General features: G+C 42.2%; 1 protein-coding gene across 1 annotated transcript in view; it reads right to left on the bottom strand.

Moving 5' to 3' along the window:
• The window catches only part of TTLL5 (tubulin tyrosine ligase like 5), a 289,229-nt gene that overhangs the window by 152,414 nt on the left and 116,510 nt on the right, over nucleotides 1–20,305 (bottom strand). Inside the window, exon 29 of the mRNA XM_036262547.1 lies at nucleotides 16,818–17,005. Coding sequence (XP_036118440.1) covers nucleotides 16,818–17,005 — 188 coding nt within the window. The remainder of the gene's footprint in view (nucleotides 1–16,817; nucleotides 17,006–20,305) is intronic.

The following is a 20,305-nucleotide window of genomic DNA, read 5'->3' as shown; positions in this document are numbered from 1 at the left end:
TCTGCATACCACACACTCAAGATTCTGTTCTCGATCTGTTGGACAGCAGTAAGCTTGCTCAAGGGTTCTGACAGAGTAGTGCTATACTGGGATTGTGGGGCAGGTAGGTAAATCTAGGGCTGTTTTTGTGCCATGGGTTGAAAGCGGCTAACAAGGAAAGCTCACAGTTGAGAATCACAACAGTCTGATGAGAGGTAGTAAGGCTGGGATGCAGGACACACTACTACCGCTGGTCTCCCCTCATTTCCCTCCTGAGCTAGGGAGAGTCTGGGCCTTGTGATGAATTCACTTGAGTTCGTGTGTTCACTGTTCAGGTTTTCTCTTTGGATTGGCCCTCTTTTGGATTACATTTTCCCAAGTAGTGGGTGAGGAAAGATGGCACGGCCTGCTACTTAAGCAGGGAAGGTCTAAGAGGGGAATCTGAGGCCAGCTTTGTTCTAGGTCTCTGTGATAAAATGTACCTTTCCTGCCCCAGCCAGTTGCTCAGTGGTTAGAGCATCGGTTGCAGACCAAAGAGTTGTGAGTTCGATTTTTGGTCAAGGGTATGGACCTTGGATGCAGGTTCAATCACTGGCCCCAGTTGGGGTCATGAAGGAGGCAACCAATCGATGTGTCTCTCTCACAGTGATGTTTCTCCCTCTCTCTCTCTCTTTTTCCCTTCCTCCATCCCACTCTATTAAAAACAAAAATCAATGGAAAAATATCCTCGGATGAGGATTAAAAAAGCAAAACAAAATGTACCTTTCCTTAGATATATCTTCCCAAACTTGTCTTCAATAGTAAAATGATTTGAGGACCAAGATTAGAAGATGGTTCTGGGGGGGAGGTGCCCAGGAGGATGACTAGATGGCTTCAGCCTAGGCAGGCCTCAGGCCTGGTGGCATAAGAAGGCACTCAATCATATGCTATCTAGCCTAAGTCACCAAAGCTCGGGATTCCACTCCGGAGTTTAGAGCCAAAATCTTACAGTAATGACAGGAGGCTTCCGCTTGAAGGATCCCCTTCGGGCACCTTTTCCTAACCTCAAGGCAGTGACTACAGAATCCTGGATTCCAGCCACAGTTCTCTCTGAATCAGTGTTTAATGAGCATGTGTGCAGTGACTTCCAGCTCCACTGTGGAACACCAAAACCAAACATACCAAAACCAAAGATGGTGAGGTTTTAGCAGATATTTGAAAAAACAACACAGGTTAATGAAAAAAGTGGGATGCTGCTGGTATCCAGTGTAAGCCCTCCACCAGCTTAGTCGTTGGCAGCCTCTGCCTCTGTGTACCCATGTGCTACTAGTCCCTGAGGGACAAGACACTCCACTCACAGCAGACCGCAGAATTCTACATTTCTGTAAAAATGATTTATAACGCAGTAACAAAAACCCTCCTCGAACTGGGGTCGGCAGATTTTCACATGACTTTACCTTTCTTGACACAGAACCAAGGTTCATCATTGCTATGTGAGAAAAACATATCTACAGCTATGCCAGGAGAGGGAGGAATTAGCCCCAACTTGGAAACTGAAAAACTCAAAAGCTTATTTGGCGTTTCAATCTCTGGCCCTAGGAAAGTCCTTCCAACTACTTCAGCACAGCAGGATCCCGAAACCTTGTTGCCACCACCTTGCATTTTACTTTCCAGTGTCAAATTTATTTTTCATGGAAGATCTCTCTCAGCTGTATAGGACCCTTGCCATTCAACTGCTTCAAGAGCACAGTGGTAGAGCTGAAAGAGCTTCATGCCATATTTTATATTGTATTATAATGGCAGGTTTATTTGTCTTTCTCACCCCACAAATTACATACTCCTTTAGGACAGGGACTGTACCTTAGTCATTATTGTAGCCCCAGAGCTTAGGGACAAAAGCATTTATATAGTCAGTAGGGACAAAAGCACTTATATAGTAAAGGTAAGTCTCATTCACACACACACACACACACGCACGCACACACACACGCTCACCGTGTCTCCAGCTAGCAGCTAGTTTCACCAGTGAGTAGAAAAGTGATTAATGTCACTAGAAGGCTAGCAAGGAAATGAAAGGCTCCAAATTACCTCTTTTTGCATAGACCACAAGGGAGGGACTGTTTTGGAATTAGGGGAAGTAAAATAATCAGTGACTAGACTGAGAGATAAGTGTTGCTCTTGCTAGTACGCTGCATAATTTAGAGATGATTCCTGCCTGGTTTGAAGCCTTGAAAAGGTTCTCAGATGGTGAAATAATAGCTTTGACATATACATTTTGTTCCCTGTCTACCCAACGTTTATACTACATTTGTTTCTTCTTGGCACTTAAACTTCACATGACTAACACCCCATTTAAGATTCACTTCGTGAACCTCAGGTTCACTAAGGCTGTTTGGCAAATCTCATGTATTTTATTTATTAAGTGGAGATAGAAATTCAACATTAAAATTTTAATTAATAGCTTTAATTAATAACAGCTTAACACACAAGCAAATTGGTGGCATAACATCCCAATGCAGCTTACAATATTGGCATAGCTCAATTTCCTCATTCTTGCATGGTCAATAAAAATCTTTGATAATTCTTGTCTGATGAGGTCCAAAGATGAAGTTTAAAAAGATTATTTCACGAATTCACCAAATATTTATCAGAAACCTACTCTGTGCTTGGCAGTCCTTTGGGCATTGAGGACAGAACTATGAAAACATCCTCACCTTCACAGAGATTACAACCTTGTTGGAAACATACCACTAAATATATGCAGATGATGTGTGAAGCAAGGAGGACCACAACTTTGGAACAATCATTTGTGGCCAAAAATTATTGATATTAATGGCCATATGTGACCTCAAAGTTTTCAGAGGTTCTTAACTTGGAGACCATAGGTCCACCGGGTATCAACAGGGAACCTAGTTGGGGGAGTTTCTATAAACCATTTGAAATTAATGCAAATTTCCAAGTTTGAGTGCACTTTCTTTTCCCCCAGGAGAAAGAATATATCTTCCAACCAATTCTCAAAGGGACCTCTGACCCCAGAAAGGTTTAAAATCATATGGTCTGACATGAAGGTGAATTTGTCTAAATCTGCATTCATACTGTCCTCAAAACTATATCAATATCTGGTGATCATACAATACACAGATGATATATTATAGAGCTGTATACCTGAAACTACATACTTTTATTAACCAGTGTCACTCCAATATATTAAACTAAAACAATAAAAATAAATGCATAAAAATGAACTATATCAGTATCATTTGGAGAATAATGTTCTCTGTGTCATTCACATACAAGGGCTCATCAGAATATGACCATGCCAAGGAAACTGTCATTCCCCTCGACCTTGGGGCTCTGGATGATTTCAAATGGGGAAATGCTGTGTCTAGTTCCTCCTGACTTGTTTAGTATATATTGCTAGAATAAAAAGTAATCCTTGAATAGGAAATGCCAGCGACCAAGATTTGTTTCACTCAGGATAAAAGAAAATGAACACCAGAAATGTCAGATCTGCACTTATTACACAATTTTCACCACTAGAGAAATATTAGGATATATTCAATCAAGAATATAAAAAGGAGTCTGGTCAAGATGGCGGGTAGGTAAACACGGTATCGCGTCCTCCCACAACCACATCAAAATTACAACTAAACTACAGCACAATCATCCTTCAGAACCGCCTGAAATCCAGCTGGATGGAAGTCCTACAACTACGGAATTAAAGCAGCAGCCACATCGAGACTCGTAGGAGGGGCGGAGGCGGACAGGCTGATCCCACACCCACGTGTGGCGGATAAAAATCAGGAGGACACTTCGGCTGGGAAGGTCCTCCTTGAGGACTGAGGGGGTCTCCGTCCCACACCAGATGCCCTGCTCAGGGTTCCAGTGCCAGGAAGAAAGTCCCCACAGCTTCTGGCTGTAAAACCAGCAGGAACTGCGGCTGAAGGAGGCTGAGGCTGATAGAGTCCCAGAAAATTCCTCTTAAAGGGCCCGCGCATGAACTTACGTGGACTCTTGGAGGGAAAGCAGCTTGAAAGGCACCAGAGACATACAGGGAAGAACTGAGCTGTTTGGCCTCCGGATGAGGACTGGAGAGGGGGCTTTCTCTCAGACAGACATGGGGGAGGAGGCCTTTTTTCCTTTGGTGAGCCCTTCCCTGGGGTGGCAGACGGGAGCCATATATGGGACTCCAGCAACCTGGCTCACACTGCCCCACCCTGGTGACTCCCTGAGGCCTGGCTCCAGCCAATTTTCAGACCCACCCAAGCTGTCTCCAAAGGCTTTACCTATGATTGGCCTGTCTTGGATCCTGCTTCAGATTTCTCTCAAACAAGCAGTATCTGGTCTCAGTGAGCCCGGTACCTCTTGTTAAGTGGCCCCGGCCTGGCACTAGAAGCAGCCAGCCTTGGTTCACAGCTTGGCTTTTCCTGGGCACCTCCAAGCCCAGCACAAGAAGCAGACATCTGCAGATCACTCTGTCGCTTATGCCAGGTAGACCCACATAGAACACAGGTAGTGGCTGACCTTGCCCCAGAGCCAGCATACCCAGTGGACAGCTTCAGACCATGTCGAAGCACCACCACCCAACCACCTCCATAAGTGACACACACTCAATGAGTGGACTCAGTGGGTGCCAGAGCCCTGCTGAAGTAAGTCTTGCTCTGTGTGTTGGGCCCCTACACTGCTGATCCTCAAAGGGAGTCAGAGGCCAGTTATTAGTGGGCACAGCCAGTACTTGCAACTGATCATCCTGAGGAAATCTCTCCCATTGACATGCCAACAGCAATCAAGACTCAATTACAACAGAAGGGTGTACAGTCCCCACTAGGGGTGCACCTCGAGGGCCCAGCTGGGGTGATGAGGGAGGCTGTGCCACTGGATCCTACAGGACACCTACTACAATAGGCCACCCTATGAAGCCTAGGAGACACAGCAATTCTACTACATAGCAAATTCTAATACATAGAAACAATCACAGGGAAGCAGCCAAAATCAGGAGACAAAGAAACATGTCCCAAATAAAAGAAAAGAAAAAAACTCCAAGAAAAGAACTAAACAAAATGGAGATAAGCAATCTAACAGATGCAGAGCTCAAAAACTGGTTATAAGGTTGCTCAAGGAACTCAGTGAGGTATTCAAAGAACTTAGTGAGACCTTCAAGGAACTTAAGGAGACCTCCAAGGAACTTAGTGAGAACATCAACAACATAAAACGTACCAGTCAGAAATAAAGGACGTATTAAGTGAAATAAAGAATAATTTACAGGGAATCAATAGTAGAGTAGGTAAAGCCAAGAAGCAAACCATTGATTTGGAATATAAGAAAGCAAAAAACACCTAATCAAAACAGCATAAAAAATAAATAAAAAAAAAAAAAAATAAGGACAAAGGTGCCTCTGGGACAACTTCAAACGTGCCAACATTCACATCATAGGGGTGCCAGAAGGAGAAGAGAGCGAGCAAGAAATTGAAAACAATACTGACAGAAAATTTCCCTAACTTAGTGAAGGAAACAGACATACAAGTCCAGGAAGCACAGAGAATCCCAACCAAGATGAACCCAAAGAGGTCCACACCAAGACACATCATCATCAAAATGCCAAAGGTTAAAGACAAAGAGAGAATCTGAAAATCAGCAAAGAAAAGTAGTCCATTACCTACAAAGGAGCTCCCATAAGACTGTCAGCTGACTTCTCAAAAGAAACTCTGCAGGCCAGAAAGGGATGACAAGAGATATTTAAGGTGATGAAAAGCAAGAACCTACAACCAAGATTACTCTATCCTGCAAAGTTATCATTTAGAATCAATGGACATATCAAGAGTTTCCTAGATAAGAAAAAGCTAAAGGAGTTCATCACCACTAAACCAGTATTATATGAAAAGTTGAAGGGTCTTCTTGAAGGAAGAAAAGACCAAAAAACATGAACAATAAATTGGCGATTAATACATATTTATCAACAATTGAATGTACAAACAAAATGAGCAAGCAGAATAGAAAGACTCATAAATACTGAAACCTAAAAAGCATGCTCCAGTGGTGCAATTGGTTAGCGCGCAGTATTTATACAGTAGAAACTTTTTGTTGCTTGCCAGATGGGTGGGAACTGGAGGGATGGGTGAAAAAGATTAAGGAATTAAGAACTACAAATTGGTTGTTAGACTGATGAACCTCAAAGGGAAGGGGGAGGGAGAGCAGGATGAGATAAACCAAAGAACTCCTGTGCATATATGCACAACCAATGGACACAGACAATAGTGTAGGGAAAGCAGAAGTTGGGCGAGATTGGGGAGGAGGGGGTCAATGGGGAAAAAGCAGGGGATAGCTGTAATACATTCAACAATAAACATGAGTTAAAAATATAAAAAATAAATAAAAACAAAAAAAGAATATGAAAAGAATCCTCCTTAAATAGCTATATTTTAAACACTCCTCTGAGGGCACTTCATGAGCATTTATCAAATCATTAGCTACAACAACCAATGTCTTGAACCACAACAACCAACATGTTCTAAAGTAGCTCCGACTCAAATGAACCTCAAGAAACTGACACTCCAGTCACCAGGAGATAAGGGTTATAATGTTAATAAAAATTTGAAAGAGTTGGGAAAAGCAGGGATCTCTGAAGTTCCTGCTACCTTAGCACTAAGTTCTCCTGTCTACCTTCCCTCTGCTGAACTTTGTAATTTACATAATATGCATATACATATAGACATTTAGTGTTTCAAAATCCAGAAAGAGATCCAGATCGAGTTTTGCCAAAGACATTCCTGGAAAACCTTACAAAATGACCAAACTCCTTTGCAGTGTTTCCAATTTATACATTCAGTTTCTGTACATCGATGGAGGCTGCCACCACCATAATAAATAGAGCCATTCTTATTGCATCTCTGGGGATCAACAAGGCTGATCTTTGCCAACTCAAAGGATCAGCTGACTTTACCATACAACAATCTAATAAGGACTTCACTCTACAAATAACTAGCAATCTACACAGAGCCCATGTTTCTCAGCTTGCTCAGGGAGTGCACAAGCATTTCTAACCGTGAAAACACAGAGGAAGGTCAATGGCTTATTTCTCTCTGTAGGCGCAAGCACTAGCTTGGCTACAACTCTGGGCAACGTCGCAGGAACCACGGGCTCCCAGTGTTCAACTCAGATGCTTTACTCTGATAAGAGGTTAGAGTCCTGATTCAAACAGGAAGAGGTAGAAAGGCACCAAGGGAAAGAGCACAGAGTCAGACAGACTTGGATTTGAGTCCGATTCGGTCACTTTTCATTTGTGTGACCTTAGCAGTCACTTATTCTCTAAGCTTCTATTTTCTTCATCTGTAAAAAACAAGTGTGCACCTCACTGGGTTAGAGATAATGCATATAAAGTGCTTAGCAAAGCCCGGCCAGCGTAGCTCAGTGGTTGAGCATCGACCCATGCACCAAGAGGTAGCCAGTTCGATTCCCGGTCAGGGCACATGCCCAGGTTGTGAGCCAAATCCCCAGTGGGGGGCATGCAGGAGGTGGCCAATCAATGTTTCTCTCTTTCTCTCTCTCTCCCTCTCCCTTCCTCTCTCTCTAAAAATCAATAAAGAAAAAATATAATAAAAATAAAGTGCTTAGCACAGTTCCTAGAACAAAAGTAGATGCTCAATTAATGTCAGCTGCTTTTTTATGAAGGACAGGTATGGTATTATCAATTTAAAAAACAGAAGAGCAATAGTTTTTTAAGAAAGAATATAAAAACCAACAAGCCTTGGCTGGTTTGGCTAAGTGGTTAGAGTGTCAGCCCGCAGACTACAGAGTCTCGGGTTCGATTCCAAGTCAAGGGCATGTACCTGGGTTGCAGGTTTGATCCCCAACCCCGGTTGGGGTCATGTGGAAGGCAACCAACTGATCTGTCTCTCTCACATCGATGTTTCTCTCTCCCTTCCTCCCTCCTTCTGTTCCACTCTATCTAAAAAAAATTACGGCCCTGGCCGGTTTGGCTCAGCGGTTAGAGCGTCGGCTTGCGGTCTGGAGAGACCCAGGTTCGGTTCCCGCTAAGGGCACGTACTTCGGTTGCAGTTTGTCCCCGGCCCTGGTTGGTCGTGCGGGTGGCAGCCACTCGATGTGTCCCTTCATGTCGATGTTTCTCTCTCTCTCTCCCTTGCTCTCTCTCCCTCCCACTCTATCTGTACAAAAAATGGAAAAATATCCTCGGGTGAGGATAAAAAAAATAATAATAAAAAAAATAAAAAAATAAAAAAAATTATGGAAAAATATCCTCTAGTGAGGATTAAAAAAAAAAATCAAAACTGATAAAATGCAGAAAAATTCTTTTAAATTTAGGTTACATGTGGTAAGAGCCTACCAAGCTCAAGGTGCTGTGCTAGCTGAGGGTTAGAAAGAATTGCCCTCAAGTAGTTTATAACTCACAGGAAAGCAGAGATACAAAATAAGTATGAGAGATTTGTTACAGAGAGCAACTAATGAAGGGCTGAAGGAGCATAGCGAATGCACAGAAGACTTCTAGCTGGGGCAGCAGGGGCTTCTTCAAGATTCATTTATTTATTTTTAAAAGTGTATGGAGTACTTCTACATCCAGGATGGAAAAAAATTGGTGCAAGAATGGACATGGTTCCCCTCCTCAATCAAGTAACTTCCAGTCCGGTAAAATCAATATATTCATTGAGCACTACTCTTGCGTCTGGTTCTGAGGCAGCAAAGGACACTGCCTCAGAGCTGCTGTCTGTTAAGGGAGACACTATGTGGACAAGCACAGTGTGGTGAGCGAAATGACAGGCACATGAGTGAAGTCACCCATGCTGAGCCCGAGCGGATGCCTGACTCGACCTGGTGCCTGGGTCACATTTCCCTTGAGAAGACAGCATCAAGTGAGGCATGGAGACGAACAGAAATGCTAGGTGAACTTCATAAAAGCACGTGTGATGGAAGGGAGACAGGTTGGAGAAGTAGCCTGGAGCCAGATTCTAAATTAAGGCTTTGAATAACATTTCACAGTTTGGGCTTCACATTATAGATAACAGGAAGCCCCCTCAAGATTCTTGAGCAGAGGAGTACTATCATCAGACTTGAGATGTAGAAAGATTCCTTTAGAGCACAGACTAGGGTAAGAGAAGACTGGCTGGGAGGCCATTCAGGAGGTAACTGAAGCTGTCCAGTTGAGAGATAATTAAGGCCTTAAGCAGAACAGCAGATACAAAAAAGAAACAGAAAAGATATATATCACGACATTCTCAAGTCAGAATCAACAAGACACGGCAACTTGCCTGGACGTAGAGAGAATAAGGAAGCAAAGAGAGACAACGATAAACCAAAGACTCCTTACCTAATTCCTAGGAGAACTGCAATGTCAACTAATATAGAGAAGAAAAAGGGACAAGAACAAATAGGTTTTAGATATGTTAGATATTTTTTAAATATTTTCAAAATATGTTTAAAATATGTTGAATACTTTAATGTTGGTAACACAGTTAGGCAGAAACTCTAGCTGGCAGCTGGAAATCTAGACCTGGCACTCTGGCGCTCATCAAAGAAGTTCAAACAAAAAGATACGTACTTGGGAGAAATCCACAGAACAGTACCGGATGAAGCTATGAGGAGAGAAACTACAGAGAGAAAAGCCCCGCTGTGCCTGGGAACTCAGAGGTCTGCTGAAGGACACCCGTGAGGAGCACAGAAGCAGGTGCTCAGGCTTCATCCCACCTCTTGCACCAGAGACTCTGCTGTGGACACAGATTCCCCAGGGCCAGTTCTGATATTTGAGGTCTGTATACCAGTGGCTTACAAAAATGCTGAAAACAGAATCTAGTTTGTAGGGGCGAGAGGAGAAAGAAATGAGCTTTCACAGGAATTATTACAGGGTTGAAGAAGCTAAAGAAAGTTTGCAGGTAGGAGGTGGTCAATCATAGTGCCACCTGCTAAAGGAGAATGAGGATTAAAAATAGGTGACTGGGCCCTGGCCAGTGTTCTCAAAGGTTAGAGCATCGGCCCACGCACCCAAGGTTCTTGGGTTCAATTCCCAGTCAAGAGCATATACTTGTGTTGTAGATTCGATCCCCAGCCCTAGTCCAGGCACATGTGGGAGGCATCCAATCATGTCTCTCTGACATCGATGTTTCTCTTTCTCTCTCTCCCCCTCCCTATCCCGTCCCCTTCTCTTTAAAATTCAATGGAAAAAATATCCTTGGTTGAGGGATAACAAAAATAAATAAATAAATAAATAAATAAATAAATAAATAAATAAATAAATAGAAGTGGCTGAAGCTGTCAATTTCAAGGTCATCAGTAATCTTTGAGAGAACTGGACAAAATGGCAAGAGATGAAGTTAGACTGCAAGAGTAGGGCTGGGGGAGGACTGAGGGCAGCAAGGGAGTGTTACTTCAAAGGAAATTTGGAAGCACAGGAATGACGAGAGCTTGAGGGGGTGGCTGGGCAAAGGAAAGGTTATTTTAGAAAATAGACTGCAGTAGGCCAAGGAACTAAGGAAAATTGGGGGCTTAAAGCCTCGAGAGACACAGAAAAGCTAGGGAATTAGATAAGAACAATGGGAGTCACGTCCTAGAGCAGATAAGCACAGGGATCCAGGAAGAGAGTGGTATTGATACTAAAATTAGTCCATCTTACCGAGAAGGAAGTCAAGGCACAAGGAGGTTAAGTAACTTGTTTAAGGTTTCGCTGACTCAAGAACGTCTGCTTTTTCCACTTCCCCTTTCTGTTTCTAGGAATGAAGAATAATGCATAGGATACAAAGAAGTACCAAGAAAACATATAGAACCGAAGGAGTTAGACTTAGAAAAAAACCACAAAATGAGAACACAATGTGCAGCAGTTCAAGGGTGCCCAGGTAAGCTAAGGAGGCAGGGAGAAGTCTCCAGGGCCAGACGCCCCATGCTCGTGATAGAAACTGAGGGCCACCTGCCTCGATCCTAAAGAACGTTCGTAACAATGGCCAAACATTTACTCCCTCTCTGCAAACTTCACTTTCATACTGGAATTTTTGAAATTGAGATTCACTCAAGGTCTACTGTGGACCATGAAGAAATCAGCAAGACTACAATGGCAGCTGCTGCAGCAGAAGAAATGAAAAACAAAAACAAAATCCTGTGTGAATTCTGTAAATTCATATGAATGAGTGAGAGTGAATGAGTAACTGGTGTGATCCAAACATTCTACACCTAAGCATATATCCTTCTCTAGGACTAGGCAGGAAAGTATCAGTAAGAAGCAAAAAAAATGAATGGTACATGGTTTTCTTTCCTACTCTTCATCTAAATGAAAAATGTGAGAAGCAAAATGTGTCTCCTCCCTCCTATGTATCTGTCAGCACATTTCCAGGAGGCTTGGCCACATCCCTGGCACTGGCTGGCTGGGGAACAGAGACTGATGGAGCCCTCGCTGGCATCGGAGTCCTGCCTGGGTGGTCTGCTGTTATCCCTTTGATTGAACTCCCAGGCTGGAAGAGCTGGACCTGCTCCCAAGGATAGCTGGGTCCTGAAATCTCACACGTGCTGCACAGAGAGGGCCACTGCTCCCTGTGATTCCCTGCCTCCCACTCCTCACTAGAGCTGGGCTGACTCGTCACACGCTTCTGTTCACTAACAGCAATGACCACAAAGGGCTGCGTCCGTGCGGAGAGCTGCTGTACCAACACCTCCCCCAGCACGGAGTGAGGCAGACAGGGAGACCTCCCGAGGCGCCACTCCTGCGCCCTGTCAGCACCACAGCGCTCCTCCCACCGCAGGAGAGAGAGGCTTGAGGAAAACCCTGCTTTCAAGGATGTACACCTTGATTCCCAGATGATCCTGTCCCCCCAAAATAACCAGTCTCTCCAGCAACAAGGTAAATACCTAAATGTGACCTGCTCTGTGCCCTCTGCTCAGACTTGAAGGGTATTTGTTGAATGATCATACGTTAAGAACATGTATCTCTTCTTACTTCAAGCATACTTGTGCTGCACAAATATTCCTGAAAAAAAAAAAGTGGCCACTCCTTGTGGTCAGACTAGTCTCAGATTCTTTTCTTTTTTTCTTTTTTAAATCCTCACCTGAGGATATTTTTCCATTTTATCTTAAGATAGAGTAGGAGAGAGAGAGAGAGAGAGAAACATCGATGTGAAAAAGACACATTGACTGGTAAACTCCTCCACGACCCTGACCAAGGCCGGGGACAAACTGCAACTGAGCTACATGCCCTTGACCAGAATTGAACCCGCGATTCATTGGTCCGCGGGCCAACACTCTAACCACTGAGCAAAACCGGCCAGGGCAAGTCTCATATTCTTATGTGTTCTAGGCTAGCAACAAAGTTCACTCAAAGTAGTAAAAGTAATGACAAGGTAAATGAGGTTCTGTTCTCAACAATACAAATTCATAAGAATCCAGTCTCTAATGTAAATTCTGGATAACTCAAAGTTTTATTATCAAGTTCTTGGCTTGCCAGAGTACTTTGCTTCTTTACTTTTGGCTACTTTGCTGTTCCTCTGCATCTTCACCAGTGAGCAGAGGAAAAAGCGGTGACACTGCCTTATCCACCCTCCTCCCAGCTACCTGACTGATCCAGCCAATGGGCTCTGCGGCTGCCGGTCAATTGTGAGATAACAGTGAGCTCCTGCAAAGGGCGTTCAAAGCTCTCGGTGAATCCGCCCTTGTCTTCTGGTCCAGCTTCCATCCCAGCTGCTCCCTGCTGGCTCCCTATCCTCCAACACCACTAACCAGATTGCAAGTTATTTCATGCACAGATGAGTGCCCAAGCCTGGGACACTCTTAAGAGCTTAATAACATGTTTTTGAATGAATTTAAAAAACACATCTGAATAATATTTTTTTATGGAGAATGCCACTAAAAAGTTTTTTTAAATCCTCACCTGAGGATATGTTTGTTGATTTTATGTATTTGTTTATTTATTTTTATTTTTTTCTTTATTGATTTTAGAAAGAAAGGATGGGAGAGGGAGAGAACGATAGAAACATCGATGAGAGAGAACATTGACTGGATGCCTCCTGCATGCCCTCCACTGGGGATTGGGCCCATAACCTGGGCCTGACCAGGAATCAAACTAGTGACTTCTTGGTGCATGGGTCAATGTTCAATCACTGAGCCACACCAGCCGGGCTGTTTATTGATTTTAGAGAAAGAGGAAGGGACAGAGAAAGATCGATGTGAGAGAAAAATATTGATCGGTTGTCTCCCACCCTGACTAAAGATCGAACCCGCAACCCAGGTATGTGTCCTGACTGGGAATTGAACCCAAAACCTTTTGGTATACGAGATGACAACGCCAACCATCTGAGGCACCCAGCCAGGGCTACCACTAAAAACTTTCATGGGCTAAGTAGTTAAAAGTGTGAACAAAACAAAATGATTTTCCAGAAACACCATTTCTATTTTTAATACTTATCTTTCAAGCCCTGGCCGGTTTGGCTCAGCAGTTAGAGTGTCAGCCTGCAGACTAATGAGTCGCAGGTTCGATTCTGGTCAAGGGCACGTACCTTGGTTGTGATTTGTCCCAGGCCCTGGATGGGGTCGCATGGGAGGCAGCCACTTGCTGTGTCTCTTTCACGTTGATGTTTCTCTCTCTCTCTCCCCCTTGCACTCTATTTGAACAAAAATGGAAAGTTGTCCTCCGGTGAGGATAAAAAAAAAACACAAAAGCTTATCTTTCAAAATAGCAGAATTTAAAATCAGCTTTCCTTGCCCTGGCCAGTTTGGCTCAGCGGTTAGAACGTCGGCCTGCGGTCCGGAGAGACCCGGGTTCGGTTCCCGCTAAGGGCACGTACTTCGGTTGCAGTTTGTCCCCGGCCCTGGTTGGTCGTGCGGGTGGCAGCCACTCGATGTGTCCCTTCACGTCGATGTTTCTCTCTCTCTCTCCCTTCCTCTCTCTCCCTCCCACTCTATCTGTACAAAAAATGGAAAAATATCCTCGGGTGAGGATAAAAAAAATAAAAATAAAATAAAATCAGCTTTCCTTATTTAGTAGACAATATCTTAACACATTGCTCATAAAAGCAATGTAAAGATATATCAGTTTGTGTGATATAATAGAGCAATGGTCAGAGGAAAATTCATAGCTTTAAATATAATAAAATAACAAGAATAAATAAATAAAAATAATGTACCCAACTCAAGAAACTGAGAGGAAATAAAATAAAGCTAAGAAGGTAGAAGAAAAATATTAAAGATAAAACAAGAAAAAACTAACTAGAAACCAATAAGACAACAGAATGAATACATATATCCAAAATTATCAAAAAAAAAAAAAGGGAAAGGGGAAAGAAAATATCATTAAGGCAATCAGATATATAAAAAAACATAAACATGAAATAGGGATTGAAAATAAGGAGAGAACTCAGGTAAGAGGCAATGAAAAGCGTTTAAAGCGATAACCCTACACAAGTTGTTTGCGATGCGGCTGAGCTCAGCTCTCATGCCCAAGCCCAGAGAGAGAAGCGAGCTGCCCGCTCCTCTGGCTGGAGGCCTCCTCTCCCCAGAAGGCCACAGGCACTAGAGCGCTTGCCTCAGTGAGTAAGAAACTAACTCAGTGAGCAAGAAACTTTCTTCCCAACATAGCTAGGGGAAGAAAAAGAAACAGCTAGTAAACAAGTATACCAAAGCCTACTTAAGCCATTATAACGTAATTAGTTATTTATCAGAAAAAGAACGATAAAAGGTCAAATTTTCCAAATTCCAAATTCCTTGCTCTGAGGGGAAGGGACCCAATAACACATAATTGAACTTTCCTTTTATTTTTTTTTCTTTATTGATTTTAAAGAGAGAGGAAGGAAGAGGGGGAGAAAGAGAGAAACATTGATGAGTGAGAACATCAACTGGCCGCCTCCTGCATGCCCCCCACTGGGGATTTGGCCCACAACCTGGGCATGTGCCCTGACCGGGAATCGAATCAGCGACCTCCTGGTGCATGGGTTGATGCTCAACTACTGAGCCACACCGGCGGGGCTAACTGAACTTTTCAATAATCAAGTTCATTGTGGCAACATTACATTTTATCCCCAAACTTAACTTTTTCTAATCAAATTAGAAACCATTTATTATTGAAAGCCTTTTGTGGCCAAAATAATAACATTTCCAAGTATATGACAGTTAGACTTTACAAAGAGAGTTTTGCATACTGTTGTCATGATGCTGTTGTATTTTCTCCCAACAATGAATAAAGACCTTGAGGTTGAGAGAAGTTGAATGAATTTTCCAAAATCACACAGCTAGTCCGTGACAGGAGGCAGGTCTTTGAATATCTAACTCTGCCCTCTTCCCACCACTCCACCCTGCTTATTATATACCACAGCACCTCCCTCAACACTGTTCCAAGCACTAACCACCCTATTACCAAGACTCTAAAAGTTAAGACTGACATCTAATGGCAAATTCAGATCCCTACGAAGAGGAGTCTGATGGACTTTTAACTCAACAGAACTGAAATTCCTCTTAGATGAGAAAGATGGCCTGATGAGACAGGACTTTCCAATTAGGACACACTCACCTTAGATTCCCACAAGATCAGATCCTGTCACTGCAATCCACCAAATGACAGAAGTTGAAAATATAGAAATACCGATATTTTTTATTGCCTTGGTGCTTCTAGCTGCTCATTTATAAATTGGAAACATACTCTGGTCAGTGAAGCAATGAGACAAGTATAGCAGATCACAGGCCCCTTTCTCCCTTCCTCACAGCCACTTCACATTTCAAAATTCCTTCCCATTCTACTGTGGTTATAACATTCGACTGCCTCTTCCAATCACTCTATCATGAAACTCCAATTACCCAGCTCCCTTCAGTTCTCAACACGGCCCTTATAAGATTCTTTGCTTCCTGCTTCACATTAGGCTTCACACTCATGAGAGATTTGAGAAAGAAAATTAATTACATCCTCCCACACTGGGGTGACGCTGAATAAAACGAAGGCTCACCTCTCATTTGGGTCCTACATTTATACAGACGTAGGCACCACCAGGGAGCAGTGTGCTGCCTGCCTTGAGTACGAGCTTGAAGTAATGTTCAGCTTCACTTTTTTCTAGACTTGATATCATTACAGAGTTGCCACCATTTAAAGAATTGGATACAACAGAGATACAGGAAAAGATAACTGTGGCGTTAAGTGGTGATCATTTCTTTGGAGGACTTTAATGCCATTTTGCTTTAAGGAAAAGGAGAAGATACAGTGTCTACTTCCAGTTAAATACCAGGGGATAATCAGTGAGAAGGGCAAAAAGAATCCCAAAGTTCTCGAAGTTTCATCTAACCTACTGTGTTGTAAGCTTGTTATTATCTATTTAATTTAAAGCCAAAGTCCTGGTATCTATTTCCATCTAGCCAGCTTGCCAGATGACAACTACATCATTTCTCTCAGCATCAGTTTCCCCCACCTGTGAAACGAGGAGAAGGACACGTGTTGGATAAGGGTGTACTGAAATACTTCATTCATCAGTACCCATAAAACCTCCTGAGAGCATGAGATGAAAGACAGTACAGTATTAAAAAAAAAGTAAAGGGTAATGTTATGGTATCCAGTAAAAAGATTTATAAGACTAAAATTCACTAAATTTTAGAAAATTTTACCAAAGAAAGAAGTTATTTTTCAAGCACCTTTAAAAGGACATTTACAGTTGACAGGCTATTTATCCATAAGTACATCAGAGTTAGTAGCAAACTTAACTTTGCAACACCTGTAACAGAAACTCATTTTCTTGAAAGCTGAAGAACACTTTCATTCTTTAGCTTGAAACCAGCCAATACGCATCCAACGGGCACCAGCGTATAGAATAGTAAAGACAGGGAAGAAAGGACAGAGTGCCCTGTCCATAATCCTGTCTGGGCTCCAAAGAGCCCTCTGGAGCCCACACTGTCCATACCTGCTGGGTGAGGAGACTGATGTGCGTGGAGGGAGAATACTGTCTTGCTGCCTGCTTCTCGGCTAGCCGCTGGAGTTCAGCCGTAACCATACTTTGGCTGTACCGTTTGCTGTACGAAGAGACATCTTCGCCCTCCTTTTGCATTTTGGTTACTCCTGAATGCTGCTTGTTTGGATGGCCTGAACCTGCTAAAAAAAAAAAAAAAAAAAAAGAGAGAGAGAAAAGTTTTTCTCATGTAAAAATAAACAAGCAAAAACTTAGCATGATGACAGAGAAACCCCAGCCAGATTATTTTACTGAATCCTAGGGATCTCTGACAACATAAGAACAAACTGTCTTCCAATGCTCACAACAATAAAAAGAAACCCTTACCGTACCCTAAAATCTCTTCCTAGTGCTACGTTGTTACATGCATTTATTAATATGCTTTTGCTTACTATGATAGCTTCACAAAAAAGAATTTCACCCTGCGTAGTGGAAAATAACCAATCCTAGAATTTACTAATCTTGAACAAAAAATGTAGCCTTGAAATTTATTATTTGAATTCTTGTTTTTCTTGTTGTGACTGTACTTGTCAGCAGTCTGTGGCATCCACTATCAAGTCATCCACAATCCTTCTAACAAGGCTCTGACTTCAGAGTTCTATTATTTTTGAGCACTGAAATTCTGACAAACAAGAAATTATTTAATACCAAATCAAAGTTAATATTTTTTCTACACTAAAAGCCACACATTATCACCCTGGCCGGTTTGGCTCAGCGGTTAGAACGTCGGCCTGCGGTCCTGAGAGACCCGGGTTCAGTTCCCGCTAAGGGCGCGTACCTCGGTTGCAGTTTGTCCCCGGCCCTGGTTGGTCGTGCGGGTGGCAGCCACTCGATGTGTCCCTTTCACGTTGATGTTTCCCTCTGTCTCTCTCTCTCTCTCTTCCTCTCCCTCCCTCCCACTCTATCTGAACAAAAAATGGAAAAATGTCCTCGGGTGAGGATAAAAAAAAAGTCGCACATTATCGAAAAGAAAAAAAAAAAAAGGAAAATCCAAGCAAGTAGAAACATTGTCATGAGTTTTCTTTCTTTCTTATTAATGCTTCTATAATTGATCATTCTGGACATACAAATTGGTGACACACTGCTTCAAAAAATCTAAATTCTTTCATGTTCATTATGTGACATCATACAAATATTATTTATAATAGGTGTATAGCTTATAAAGCATATTATAGTGAACGCATTACCCAACTCAAGAACCACATCACCAGTTAGTGTGCATCGACCCTTTGCTCCTCCTGATCTCTCATCGCCCTTTATCATGCATTCCCTTCCTTTTCAAAACTATAATTTCTTATTATGTACTTATGTGTGCACTTGTGTGTATACATACTTAACACTAGTTAATGTTGACTGTTCTTGAGTTATACATAAACGGTATCTTCTGCCTGGGTTTCAGATTTGATTCCTGGCCCCATTCGGGTTCATGCAGAAGGCAACCAATTGATGTATCTCTCTCACATGGATGTTTCTCTCCCTCCCTCTCTTCCATTCTCTCTAAAAACCAGTGCAAAATATCCTCGGGTGAGGATTAACAACAACAAAAAGGCATCTTCCTGTAGCAGTTTCCTGAGACTTGCTTTTGTTATTCATTACCACACTCCCAAGATTCATCCTTTCTAAATATAGCTAAAATTTATTAATTTTATCTGCTGTTGGCATTTTGCAAGTATACTACAACTTAATTTTCTATTCCCCCACTGGTGAATATTTTGGCTATTTCAAGCTCATTGCTATTGTAGACAGTGTGGCTGTCAAGACTCTTGCATACATCTCCTGGTGCATTTGTGGAAGAACTTGTGTGTATGCCTAGGAATAGGATTGTTAGGTCATATGGTATGTTGAGTTTTCAGTATATGTGATAACACCAGAGTAGTATTTTTTATACTTCCACCGAATATAAGAACTCCTGCTAATCCACATCCTCTCCAACACTTAAGTTTGGTCAAGCGTCTTTATTCTTCCCTCTTTAAGAGGGTGTAAAATCTCCCTGAAGGCTTCATTAACCTCATCTGATTAATGACAGTGAGCATATGTTGCCTCTTTTCTGATTATCACTGAACATTTTTCTAGGGTTTGTCTTTTTCTTAATGATTTATGGAATTTTTGCTTATGCTTTTATTTTTGCTTCCTATTATAAGATCTTAAAGATGACCTCCTTTATTTTATTCTGGAAGTTTCAAGTTTTACATGAAATGGATTTTATGCACAGTGTGAGACAGGGATCTAATTTCACTTTTTTCCTGTACATAGCACCACTTATTGAGAAACCCCTCCTTTTCCACTGCCTACAATGCCGACTCTGTCATGTATCAAAGTTCATGTGTGATTGTTTCTAACTTTCTATTCTGCTCCATTGGTCAACTGATCTGTACATTTGCCAATACTACAGTGTCTTATTATTATATCTTTATCTTAAGCTGTAATAAGGTGCTCCTCCACCTTCTTTCTCTTCTTCAGTAGGTTTTCACTATTCTAGGCCTTTTGCCTTTCCATTATTGTTTCAGAATAGGCTTGTCAAGTACAACAACAAAACTGTTGAAACTTTGGATGAAATTGTATTGACAGTGGACCCACAGACGACTGGTAAGTACAGTCACAGATCAATTTAATGAAACTGAAACAGTTATGATATTGAGTCTTCCTATCCATGCACATAGTCTATTTATTCATTTATAAAGGTATTCCCTATGTCTCTCAACAGTCTTATAAAATTTTCTTATAGAGTATTTCCTAAATTTATCCTGAGATAGCTTATAGTTTTTATGCTATTGTAAATGTTTTTAAAACACTGTTTTCTTGGTGGTGAAGGTTGTACAACAATGTGAATGGACTTAATGCCATTGAATTGTATACTTTAAAATAAGCCCAGCTGCTGTGGCTCGCTGGTTGAGCGTTGACCCATGCACCAAGAGGTCACTGGTTTGATTATTGGTCAGGGCACATGCCCAGGTTGTAGGCCTGATCCCCAGTGAGGGGCATGCAGGAGGCAGCCAATCGATGTTCTCTCTCATCGATGTTTCTCTCTCTCCCCCTCTCCCTTCCTCAAATCAATAAAAAAAAAAAGTTAAAATGATTTTATATTATATATATTTTACCACAATATAAAAAATTGTTTCCTGCCCTGGCCAGTTTGGCTCAGCGATTAGAGCATCGGCCTGCGGTCCTGAGAGACCAGGGTTCGGTTCCCGCTAAGGGCACGTACCTCGGTTGCAGTTTGTCCCCGGCCCTGGTTGGTCGTGCGGGTGGCAGCCACTCGATGTGTCCCTTTCACGTCGATGTTTCTCTCTCTCTCTCTCTCTCTCTCTCTCTCTCTCTCTCTTCCACTCTACCTGAAGGAAAAAAAAAAAAATTGCTTCCTAATTTTTTGTTGCTAATATATTTTAAAAGCTATGGATTTTTTTTTTTTCTTTATTGATTTTTAGAGAGAGAGGAAGGGACAG

This window comes from Molossus molossus, unplaced genomic scaffold, assembly GCF_014108415.1.
Source record: "Molossus molossus isolate mMolMol1 unplaced genomic scaffold, mMolMol1.p scaffold_m16_p_1, whole genome shotgun sequence".
NCBI lineage: Eukaryota > Metazoa > Chordata > Mammalia > Chiroptera > Molossidae > Molossus > Molossus molossus.
The sequence above is the reverse complement of the archived record's forward strand: the minus strand, read 5'-3'. Positions and strand labels throughout refer to the sequence as shown.